Source organism: Passer domesticus, unplaced genomic scaffold (genome assembly GCF_036417665.1).
Source record: "Passer domesticus isolate bPasDom1 unplaced genomic scaffold, bPasDom1.hap1 HAP1_SCAFFOLD_79, whole genome shotgun sequence".
Classification (NCBI taxonomy): Eukaryota; Metazoa; Chordata; class Aves; order Passeriformes; family Passeridae; genus Passer; species Passer domesticus.
In genome coordinates, this window is record NW_026990177.1 from 38,253 (window position 1) to 51,062 (window position 12,810).

The following is a 12,810-nucleotide window of genomic DNA, read 5'->3' on the forward strand; positions in this document are numbered from 1 at the left end:
CAGATTTTTCTGGGCAGCTTTTACTCATTGTAATTGAAGGCACGAGAGTACTCTTTTGTTATGAAGAGATCTCCATAGCATGAAAGAGAGACTCCTCTCCTTAAGTGAACTGAAGAAAAACTGTTATAGAGATGGTAAACTGACTGAAAATTTTAGGTTTTCTCTCTACATTGTCAATAAGAAAGAAAAGGTTGTAGGAAGAAGTGTTCTGAAAGTTTTGTTCTGATTCTTATTACTCTATTTTTTAGTTACTATTAATAAACTTTACTTTATACCCTTTTAAAGTTTTGTGCCTACTTTGCCTTTCTCCTAATCCTATCACACAGCATGAAATGAGTAAGAATATTCTAGTGAGTGCACTGGTAATTAGCCAACACTGAATCTCGCTGAGGGCAGGACAAGTGGCTGACAGTGCCCAGCCTGGCTGGGGCTGTGCCAGGAGGCCCCAGGGCCTCAGGACAAGGTGTCTTCTCACAGCCCTTGGTGGCACAGACCCTGCTGTGCCCCAGGCCACCAAGACTTGCCTTCTCTTTTTCCCCACCTGTCTTCACTGCCTCCAGTTCTCTGCTCTGCCTGGGGCCTGGGGACATTTTCTCAGTCGAGTCCCTCAGTGGGACGCATTAAAAGTCCAAGAAACTTTGGAGTTGGATTCTGCCTTGGAGTTCTGGAGAGGTTTCTTCAGCTGCCTCTCAGGAACTGATGTTCAGGGCCTGAGCACAAAGCCCCAGAGGGTCATTCAAGTCCTTGTGCTGTGTCTGTGCTGCTGAGCTGGGCTGGGCTCCTGGGTGCAAATCTGTGCCAGAGCCCCTGGCAGTTCCCTGAATGTCCCACGGGGAAGGGCAGAACTGCCACACCTGAGGAAATGCTGCTGGGTTTGCCAAGGGAGCTGTGAGTGTCCTTGGCACAAGGGGGTGCTGAGACCTTGCCCAGAGACCTTGAGAGAGGGTGAGACATTCAGGGATCCCTGTGCTCTGGGTAGGGTCTGGTTTATCCCAGGCTAACCCGAGAATGTGACTGTGCTCTGATTGCAGCCAAAGGTGCAAAGCCAGGGCCGTTGGGAACAAGCCCATGCAGCCCCTCACCTTCCCTCAGCCACAGGGAATCCTTTGCTTCTCTCATCTCTCAGTAGCAAACTCTGAGTGCAGCAGGAATGCTGCGGTTTTCTGACCTCAGCAATCCAGCAATGATGTTTTAAAACAACTCCTAAAACCAACTCCTGACATTCTTTAGAAGTGTGAGTGCAGATGGTACCAATTCATTCTCCATTAGGAGTGATTTCCCTGACAAATCCTGAATATTCAGCCTTGTCCCTCTTCCACATGGCCACAAACTCAGGGCAGCAGGGCAGGGATGGCTCCTCAAGAGCCCCCCTGCATAGGCCTGGCTGCTCCTAGCACACTCAGCCAGCACAACTGGAGCTCAGGCAGGGACCTGGGTGAAGGTTTTCCCAAAGCAGGAACAAGGGTGGGTGAGTCCCAGCAGGACACTCTGCAGGGAATGGTCCAGGTTTGGCTCAAAGCAGCCTCTCCTGACTTGTCACTGTCCTTTCTCCATGAACAGGTCCCCCTGTGCAGCCCCAGCAAATGTCCAACAGCAGCTCCATCAGCCACTTCCTCCTGCTGGCATTGGCAGACACGTGGCAGCTGCAGCTCCTGCACTTCTGTCTCTTGCTGGGCATCTCCCTGGCTGCCCTCCTGGCCAACGGCCTCATCATCAGCGCCGTAGCCTGCGGCCACCACCTGCACACGCCCATGTTCTTCTTCCTGCTCAACCTGGCCCTCAGCCACCTGGGCTCCATCTGCACCACTGTCCCCAAAGCCATGCACAATTCCCTCTGGGACACCACGACCATCTCCTACACAGGATGTGCTGTTCAGCTCTTCTTTTTGTATTTCTTCATCTCAGCAGAGCTTTCACTCCTGACCATCATGTGCTATGACCGCTACGTGTCCATCTGCAAACCCCTGCACTACAGGACCCTCCTGGGCAGCAGGGCTTGTGCCCACATGGCAGCAGCTGCCTGGGCCAGTGCTTTTCTCTGTTCACTGCTGCACACAGCCAATACATTTTCCCTGCCCCTGTGCCATGGCAATGCCCTGTGCCAGTTCTTCTGTGAAATCCCCCAGATCCTCAAGCTCTCTTGCTCACACTCCAAACTCAAGAAACTTGGTCTTCTTGCTGCTAGTGCCTGTTTAGGACTCGGATGTTTTGTGTTCATTGTTTTCTCCTATGTGCAGATCTTCAGGACTGTGCTGAGGATCCCCTCTGAGCAGGGACGGCACAAAGCCTTTTCCATCTGCCTTCCTCACTTGGCTATGGTCTCCCTGTTTTTCAGCACTGTCATTTTTGCTCATCTGAAGCCTCCCTCCATCTCCTCCACATCTCTGGAACTGGTGGTGTCATTTCTGTACTCGGTGGTGCTTCCAGCCCTGAACCCCCTCATCTACAGCCTGAGGAACAAGGAGCTCAAGGCTGAAATGTGGACACTGATGACTGGATGCTTTCAGGAACATTAAACTGCTGGCCAATTTCTGCAAATCACTTGTAATAAAAATCACCTTTGATACTTGTTGTTCGTTTCATTTTGTATGTTCTTTTCCTGTTTTAATTTTTTCACATTGTCCACAAAGAAATGTCATTGTTTGTGCCATATCTCATTTTGTTTCTCTTCAACTTGCCTGTGGCCACAGACTGTGTCAATGAGGGGCTGTGCTCTTGGGAGCTTTAAAGGAACTAAAGGATCTCCCAGCAAAGTTTTCTGCAGAGATGCCCTTTTGTTGCCTTCTCTGGAGCTGCAGCAGCAATGTCTGTGTGCAGAGCTGGGGGCAGATCAGTGCTGGCACAACTGCCCTGCTGCTGCTGGCCACACCATTCTTGATCCATGACAGGAACCACTGGCCTTCTTGGCCACCTGGGCACACTGCTGCCTCATGTCCAGCCTGCTGTCCATCAGTCCCTGCAGGTCCCTTTCTGCCTGGCTGCTGTCCAGCCACTCTGTCCCCAGTCTGTAGCGCTGCAGGTGTTGTTGTGGCCCAAGTGCAGGACCCAGCGCTTGGACTTGTTCAACCTCACCTTGCTGGATTTGGCCCCTGGATCCAGCCTGTCCAGGGCCCTGTGCAGAGCCCTCCTGCCCTCCAGCACATCAACACTCACACCCAGCATGGTGTCATCTGCAAAGATGTCCTTGGCTCCATGTGGCCTCTCAGTGTCACCATGGCCCTCAGGTTACACCAGACCCTGCACTGTCACAGTGGTCGCCTTGTTTCAATGAGACCATGCAGAGCAACAATGCTCTCCTTGGTTCCATGGGGCCCCAAAATATGACAAAGGACTCCTTGTTTCCATGGGACTTCACAGCGTCACAATGTTCTAATTTGTGCTGCAGTTTCACAGTGGCCCCTTGGTTCCATGGGGCCCCAGGGTGTCACAATGGCCCCATGGTTGCACGAGGTCCCACACTGTCACCATGGTCTCTGTGGTTCCACAAGTCCCCTCAGTGTCACAATGGACTCCTTGTTTCCACAAGGCCACACAGTGTCACAGCTGTCTTCCAGATCCCTTGAGGCCCAATTGTGTCACAGTGGCTCCTTGGTTACACAGTGTCACAATGTCCCCTTGGTTCCATGAGGCCCCGCAGTGTCAGAATGACCCCTTGGTTCCACTGGGCCCTGGAGTCTCCCAATGGTCTCCTTGGTTTCTCACTGTCAAAATGGTGAAACCCCTTGGGTACACAAGGTGATGCAGTGTCACAATGGCCTCTGTGGTTCCATGAGGACCCAGAGTGTCACAGTGCACTCCCTGGTTCCATTTGGCCCCACAGCACCACAATGGGCCCCTGGTTCTATCAGGCTGCACAGTGTCACCATGGTCCTCTTAGTTCCACAAGGTCCTGTAGTGTCACAATTGCCCCTTGCTTCCCCAGAGTGTCCCAATCATCAGAAAATGACAGAATCAAAGAGGCTGGAAAAGACCTTTGGGATCATCAAGTCCAACCAATGCCCTAATACTGCCTTGTCACCCAGACTATGCCACTAAGTGCTACTGGAGAGGGACAGTGACTCTGCCACCTCCCCCTGGCCTGCCCATTCCAATGCCCAATCACTCTTTCTGTGAAGAACTTCTTCCTACTGTCCAGCCTAAACCTCCCCTGGTGCAGCTTAAGGCTGTGTCTTCTTGTCCAGCCCTCCAGCAGATCCACACTCTCACACAGCTTGGTGTCATCTGCAAATTTGTGAATGGTGGACTCGATCCCCTCACCCAGATCATCAGTGAAGATATTAAACAGGACTGGGTCCAACACAGATCCCTGGGGGACAGCACCAGTGCCTGGACACCATCTGGGTGCAGCACCATCCCCACCACTCTCTGGGCCCAGCCTCCAGCCAGCTCTTAAATCTCTCAGGGAGGAGGGAACCTGCCCAAGCCGTGGGCTGCAGCTTTTCCAGGGAATGCTGTCAGAGACAGTGTCAAAGGCCTTGCTGAATTCCAGGCACACAACATCCACAGCCTTTCCTGCATCCACAGGCTGGTCACCTGGTCATAAAAGGAGAGACCAGGTTGGTCAGGCAGGACTTGCCACCCCTAATTCCACACTGACTGGCTCTGATCCCTCAGCCATCCTGTGGGTGCCCTGTGATGGCTCTCAAGGTGATCTGTTCCATAACCTTGCCAGGCACCCAGCTCAGGCTGACAGGCCTGGAGTTCCCCAGATCCTCCTTCCAGCCCCTCTTGGGGATGGGCTGACATTGGCACCTCCACTCCTCTGGGACCTCCCTGCTGAGCCAGGACTGATGGTAAATGATGGAGAGCAGCTTGGGGAGCTCACCCACCAGCCCCCTCATCCCCCTAGGATGGATCCCATCTGCTCCCATACTCCTGTGAGCATCTGAGTGGCTCAGCAGGTCAGCAGCGGCTTCCTCCTGGATTTCAGGGGGCTGTTCTGCTCCCTGTGCCCATCCAGCAGCTCAGGGGAACACTTGCCCTGAGGGCAACCTGTCCTAATATTGAAAATTGAGACAAACAAGGTGTTAAGCAGCTCAGCCTTTTTTTTATCTTTTGTTGCTATATTCCCCACTGTATCCAATAAGGAATCGAGGTTCTCCTTATACCACATGTTGCTATTTAGTTTATTTATAGAAACATTTTCTATTATTATTTACAGAAATGACCAGGTTAAGCTCTAATTGAGCTTTCACCTCTCGACTTTTCATTCTGCATGACCTAACAACATCCTTAAATATTTTCTAAGATGCCTGACCTTCTGTCCAAAGCTGATGCACCTTCTTTTTTCCACTGACTTCCCACAAAAGCTCCATGTGCAGCCAGGACAGTCATTTTCCTCTCTAGCTCATCTCTTGCCACACTGGGACAGGCTGCTCCTCCTCCCTTAAGATTACTTTCTTGAAATGTGTCTGTCCTTCCTTGGGCCCTTTGTTTTTAAGGGCAGTTTCCCTTAAAAAAATCAGGACCTGATTTGGTACTCTGCAAATCTACATTCTAAATAGGCCAAAGTCTGCCTTAGCTAATTCCAGTGTAGAAGTTTTGTTGCTGCCCCTCCTTCTTTCACAGAACATTGAAAACTTGATTATTTCATGGTCACTGTGCTCCAGGCAGCCCCTGACCCCCACATCTGCCACCAGCCCTTCTCTGTTTTTGAACAGCAGGAGACAGAGCTTTCCTTGAGAATGTTACCAAAAATTTGGTATATTTGGTAAAATAGAAAATTCATTAACCCCAATGTAGCATTAAGAAGCAGCATTATTTATTCAGCCGGATGCACGGGGGAGAGCTCCTCCCAAAGCCCTGCATGCTGAGTACAGGAAAGTTTCTGTTTATTTTCTGTATTTTGCACACACATTCATTGATTGCCCTGGACTAAACACACATATGATAATCATTTCCCCAAAATCATTGACATATTTCCCCTCCTCTTTACCCATGAGTTCTGTCCTGTGGGTCTCTCTGGTGGTCCCTGGTGGTCGTGGACCCCAGTGTTCCAGTGGGCCTGGCTGAGCTGGCAGGACACTGAGGCTGGTGAACTTCCAGTTCCCCTTCTGACACAATGGGCATTGTGTGCTTTCCATAGGCCTGGGTTTTAGGAGAACAAGCTCCAGGTGTCAGCTCACCTGGTGTAGACAATTGATCATCTGGTAACATGAGGACATAGAGTGGGCTATGACATCACAGAGTGGGTTATGTCAGGTCATTGAGAAGCTATGACATCACAGGCCATCTCTGTGACATCACAAGGCAGAGGTCTGACATCACAGAGAAGACTATGACATCACAGAGTTGGCTGTGACATCAGCGACCCGCTGTGTGACATTATAGAATGGGCTGTGACCTCACAGAGCAGGTTGTGACATCCCAGAGGGGCTGTGTGACATCCCAGGAGGGCTGTGTGAGGTCACTGGGTTGCTCACTCAGCCCCAGCTCCCCCTCACAGTTTCTCCCAACAAGTCCAATGATGTTCATGCCCAGCGGGGTCCCTGTCCCCTGGTATCCACCCGGTCCACCTGGAGCCACAGCCTCCAGCAAAGGATGTTCCACAGGATCCAGCCCAGAGCTTGACATGGGGACAAGGGGCCAGGGCAGTGTGACCAGGACATCAAGGCCGTGGATGATCCAGGTCACTGTGTCCTGGTTTGGGTACTCCAGGGCAGGAAAGATGTCTGGCAGATGGAACAGGGTTAGGGAAGGGCCTCCAAGGTGGGGCTGGAGCCCTTGGGCTGTGAGCAGAGGCTGAGGGAGCTGGGCTTGTCCAGCCCAGAGCGGGGAAGGCTGAAGGGCTCCTCATCCTAGCCTGGCAGTGCCAGCCAGGAGGTGATGGAGAACACAGAGCCAGGCTCTTCACCAGGGGGCCTGGTGGGAGACAAAAGCCAATGGGTGGAAGGGGAAAGAGGGGAGATCAGCCAGGACAGGAAGAGATGAAATTAGTCAGGCTGGTTTCCGCATTTTCTCAACAGAAAAAGCTGCCTGAGCCCCTTCTCTATCTACCACTGACAGCTTTGCAAATCAGGAATTGTTTGAGCTGTTTTGATCCCACTCCAGGACGAGCATCCTGATACAAGAATTTAATTGTGTTTATATCTGTCTCAGAACCACTTTTATCTAAAATTAATTTTAGTATGGAAATCACTTGCGGATGGAGGACTCATCAGACAATGCTGGGACCTTGCATATAGCTCAGGGAGAAGCATGATTGTTATTAAATTTTATCATGTTCAACTATGGTATGTTGGCCATGAAGAGAAACCTTTCTGTGCCTCTGAGTCTCACCAGTTCCTGACCCCCAAAGGACACAAACCTGATGAGTTGTGGTTCCCACTCCAGTGGTGGCACTTGCAGCTCCCTCAATAGCCAGAGCAGAGCTCCTGTGTCCCAGAAATTCCCTGGCAATGCAGGGATGAAGGAAACAGCACAGGCTGTGGGGATCAGGGGCAGGGCACAGCCAGGGATTTGGGATGGTTGTGAGCCAGGGCAGGACTTGGCCCTTGGCCTTGTTGAACCTCATCCCATTGTCCTGGGCCCATGGCTCCAGCCTGTCCAGATCCCTCTGCAGAGTTTCCTGCCCTCTAGCACAGCCACACTCCCACCCAACTTGGGCTCACCTGGAAACTGATTGAGGGTGCCCTCGATGGCCTCGTCCAGATCAGCAATAAAGAGATTTCACTGACCTGGCCCCAATCCTGAACTCTGGGGACACCTGTGGATGTGACTCCATTCCTCAGTTGCTCTGAGCACCAGGGGTTGGATGAGGGAAACGACTGGGTGGGGGTAAGAACAAAGTGTGATTGATGGTCAGCCATGAAGGATCTTGATTTTTGTATATGTTCAAACTGTATTAGGATGTTCAGGGGGTCAGTATAAGCTGGGGAATGCTGATATCAATCTATAAATGGGAAAAGAAAACTAAACAGGACAAAACAATATGCTCTGCATTGGTTTCAATATAGTAGATTCACTTTGAATACACTTCTGAAATCTGTCTAATTAACCACAGAAGAATTGAAGACTTGAATTATTCTCAGGGCTTGTCTTGTTTGGGTGTATTGAACAAATGTTTATAAGCCCTTGTCACTGAATTCCTGAACTGAAATGCTCAAGAAAGAAGAGGCTTCTGGAGGAGTAAAATTCATCAGCAACCTCCAAGTGGCTGAGGATCCATCCCCATCAGAGCAGCAATGAGCAGAAATGGGCACAGCTTTGTGGCTGGCCCAGTTTAGGGATGGGCCCTCGGCCTGGAGCAGGAGCAGCTCTTGAGGCCCCAAGGCCGGGGCTCTTGTGCTGCCCTGGGCACATGGGATGGCAGCAGGGGCTGCAGAGCTCTCAGCACCTGAGCCAGAGGGGAGCAGGGCAGCCAGGGAGCCTCCTTTGGCCTTTTCCCAGCACCTTCCCCCATGGCTGGGGCTGAGTCCTGTGTGAGCTGCAGCTGCTGCTGTGCCCTTGGCAGGGGCTGAGGCCGTGGGGCCAGTGGCCAGAGCAGCCTGGCCTGAGCAGAGCTGTGGGGCCAGAGCCGGCTGGGCTGGGCTGGAGAGAGGCCCTTGGTGCTGCCCAGAGCTCAGGGCAGCTGGCAGAGCTTGCAGGGAGCTGGGCTGGGCTCAGAGAGCCTGCCACAGAAACCATCAGTGTCCATCTCAGCCTGGCTGAGCGTGCAGGGGCCAAGGAGAGCACCCCAGGGTCTGCAAGTTTTCTGTGTGGCAGCTGAGCTTGTGACCCTTTGAGCCCTGCCAAGTGCTGGGACTTCACCTCCAGCTCCAGAGGAGATGCAACGGATGGGAGCAAAGACAAATTATTCCTGCTGGATTCTTTCTTGTGTTTGCTTATACAGGTGACCTGGATCCATATGTAGATGAGGTGTCTTGTGTCAGATAACACTGCTAGAGTGATAATATTTTTTTAGCTGAAAATAATATTTCATGCATAATATATAATGAGAAAAAAAGACACATATGATCAGAAGAGCATTTGAGTTTTTCAGAGGGTGAGAGACTCATTGATGTTCCACTAGTCAAACCTGTTCAAATACTTTCCTCAGGGCTTCCTTGAGATGAGGGGTGACCACCCGAGGCCAAGGCCAGACAGAGCTCTCTGTCCTGGCAGCTATGTCAAGGGGAGGCCTTGCATGTAGGGAATTTTTCAGGGGGAGTATCCATTTTTGCTGTGGGTACCTGGAAAAGTGTATGGTTCTTCCCCATAGGAAGGAAAGCAGAGAGCCCCAGAGTTTCCAGGGCACATTAGAGGCGACCACCAGAGGCCAAAGCGAGCTAGGCCTGTGTGTCCTGGCAGCTTTTGTCTGAGAGAAACCCTGGCATATAGGGAATTTTGGAGAAGTACCAATTTTGCCCATCGGTGCCTGGGCAGGAGAGATGGTTCTTCCCACAGAAAGGAAAGCACTGAGCCCTACTGTTTCAGAGGCACATGACAACAGACCCCCAACATGCCGAGGTAATTTGAGGCAGTCAGGCCAAGCCAAGCAGACCTGTTCCCTGTTCCCTTGGATCCATGAGGCCCAGCAGTGTCACACTGGGGGTGTCATACTGGATCCTTGGTACCACGAGGCCCCCCTGTGTCACACTGGCCCCTTGTTTCCATGGGGCCCCGTAATGTCACAATGGCCCCTTGCTTCCATGAGGCCTTGCAGTGCCAAAATGGTTTCCTTGGTTCCATGGAGCTGCACAATGACACAATGGCCCCCTTGGCTCCATGAGGCTGCAGAGTGCTACAATGGCCCCTTTGGTTCTTTTGGGGTCCTCAGGATCCCAGTGGCCCCTTGGCTGCATGAGGCTCAACTGTGGCACACTAGCCCCTTACTTCCATTGGGCCAGGTAGACTCAAAATTGTCCCCTCTTGCTTCCATGAGGCCTTGCCATGTCACAGTGCTCTCCTTGCTACCACACTATCACAATTGACCCTTGGTTCAGGGAGGCTTTGAAGTGGCACAATGGTCTCCAGTATTCCATGAGGCCCTGCAATGTCACAATGAACCTTTGATTCCATGAGTCCCACATTGTTCCATTAATCCTTAGTTCCATGGGGCCTTGTACTGTCACAATGGTCTCCTTGGTTCAGTGGTACCACACAGTGCCACAATTGCCTTTTGGCCCAACAGGGCCTCATAGTGTCACAATGGACTCCTTGCTTCCATGAGGCCTTGTAGTATCACAATGGCCTCCTTGGTACCATGATGCCCCATAGCATAGCAATGGTCTCCTTGCTTCCACGGTGTCAGAATGGCCCCTTTGTCCCATGGAGCCCCACAGTGTCACTATGGGCCCCTTGATTCCATGAGGCCCTGCCATGCTGCAATGGCCTCTTGGTTACAATGGGTTCTGAAGGGTCAGAATGGTCTCCATGCTTCCATGAGGCCCCACAATATCCCAATGGACCCTTGCTTCCAATGGGGCCCACAGTATCACAAGGCTGCCTTAGTTTGACTTAGAGGCCCTGAAGTGTCATAGTGGCCCCTTGGTTCTATGAGGCAAAGCAGAATCAGAATGACTCCTTGGTTCCATGTAGAACCACTGTGTCACCATGGTCCCATTGGATCCACAGGGGCCCACAGTGTAACAATGGACCTTTGGTTCCATGACGTTCCTCAGTGTCTCAGCGGCCCCTTGGCTCCATGTGGCCCTGCTGTGTCACAGTTGCAGGTGGTTCCATGAGGCCCCACTGTGTCAAAATGGTCTCCTTTGTTCTGTGAAGCCCTACAGAGCCACAATGGACCCTTGGTTCCAGGAGGCCATGCTGTGTCACAATGGGCTTTTGGTTCCATGAGCTTTCGCACCGTCAACAATGGTCTGAGTTCCGCAGTATCACCATGGATCCTTTGTTCCATGAGGTTCCAGAGCATAACATGACCACCTTGGTTCCAGAAGGTTCTGCAGGGAGCCAATGGACCGTTGGATCCATGCAGCCCCAAACACTCACAATGACCCCACGGCTCCATGAACTTCTATTCTGTCAACAATGGTCTCCCGGGTTCCATGAGGCCTTGCTCTGATACAATGGACTTTTGGTTCCATGAGGTTCCACTGCACCACAATGGACCCTTTGTTCCATAGGTTCCAAATGTCACAGCTGGCTCCTTGATGCCGGGACCTTCTGCTGTCACCAAATGTCCAAAATATCAGAACACAACTCCTTGACACTAATTTGGTGTTTTAGAGAGCATCATTTATTCAGGCCTGAGGTCCAGGAGGGGATAATTCCTAACCTTACAGGGACACGTGATTCCACAAGTGTATCACTTATGTACAGTCACTATGTGTGTATGGTTATTTACCCATTTCCGTAAAATCCACCCCAAGTTCCCAGTTCAGTCCTCGCTTTTTCTGTCGCTGCATTCTTGAGCCAGATGTCTTCTTCTTCTCTTCCAACCACCCTTGCCAGGAAAGCAGCCCCTGCATGCTTTGTTCCTGTGCTAAAAGTTCGCAGGCATGGTAAGAATTGAATTAACCCTTTTGGTATCAAGCCCAAGGCTTTGTGTGGGCAGGCAGAGGCAGGCAGGAGGCAGAGCTGTCAGCAAAGGAAGGGGCCAGCCAGGTGGGGCAGCCGGGGGATGACAACAGCCTGCAGGGACAGAGGCACAGGGCAGGGACACCGTAGGACAGCCTGGGCTGCACAGGGCACAGGGATGGGCAGCAGCTGCAAGGCCCTGACAGAGCCAACTTGGGCAGCACTTTGGCCATGGCTGCTGGCCCTGGGCCTGAGGCAGGAGCAGGAGACAAGTGACCCTTGCAGGCCTGGGGCCTCATTGCCTCCTTGTCCCTGCTCAGCAGCCTGGCAGGGGCCGCCCCATGGTGCTGCCCTTGGCATTGCACATCCCCACATCCCAGAGCCCATCCCGGGAAGAGCCCTGAGCAAGGAGGGAGGGACAGGATCTGTCTGGCCAGGGCCTGGGGCTCAGGCCTTGGCCCTTTGCATTCCTGAAACACATCCAGGTTTGCTCAGCACCAGAGACACCTTTGCCTTGTTTGTCCCCAGCTGTCATCACTGCCTCCAGTGTTCTGCTCTATCTGGAACCTGGGGACACTTTCACATGAGTTGTGTCTCTCACTGGGACCCATTAGAAGTTAAAGAAAGTTTGAAGTTTGAATCTGATTAGGAGTTCTTGAGAAGTTTTTTTGAGCACACTCTGAGGGACTGAGTCTGATGCAAAGAGCACCAAAGCCCCAGAGGGTCATTAAAGTCCTGGTGCTGTGTCTGTGCTGCTGAGCTGGGCCGGGCTCCTGGCCCAGAGGCAGCTCCTGGCAAGGGCAGCGCTGCAGAGAGACAGCTCTGGCCAGGAGCAGCTCCTGTGCTCAGCCCAGCAGGGCTGGGGCACTGCCAGGGCAGCTCAGGGACACCAGCAGGGCACAGCCAGAGCTGACAGGGGCTCAGCACTGGCAGGGGCTGGGGGATGTCCCAGAGGGGGCTGTGTCACAGCGGCACCTCTGTGGCTGTGTCATGGAGGCACAGAGCAGCTGTGATGTCAGAAAGAGACTGTGTGACAGCACAGAGTGGACTGTGTGACAGCACAGAGTGGGCTGTGTGAGGTCACAGACTGGGCTATGAGACCACAGAGTTTATTGTGTGAGGTCACTGAGCAGCTATGACATCATAGATGGGAGTGTGTGACATCACATAGTTTCTTGTGTGAGGTCATTGAGCAGCTATGACATCATAGAGGGGACTCTGTGACATCACACAGCAGGCTGTGACATCATGGCATATCTGTATGACACCATAGAGCAGACTGTCAGGTCAAAGTATGTGCTGTGACATTACAGAGTGGCAGTATGACATCACAGAGAGGGTTTTATGACATCA

The 12,810-nt window shown here is 52.2% G+C and overlaps 1 protein-coding gene across 1 annotated transcript; it reads left to right on the forward strand.

Moving 5' to 3' along the window:
• Positions 1-1,592: 1,592 nt before the first annotated feature.
• Positions 1,593-2,516, forward strand: LOC135293146 (olfactory receptor 5B21-like; the record flags this gene model as incomplete). Its single annotated transcript, XM_064407122.1, has 2 exons — positions 1,593-1,643; positions 2,361-2,516. Coding segments are annotated over 2 exons (207 nt in total), but the record flags the coding sequence as incomplete, so codon positions are not given.
• Positions 2,517-12,810: the final 10,294 nt, after the last annotated feature.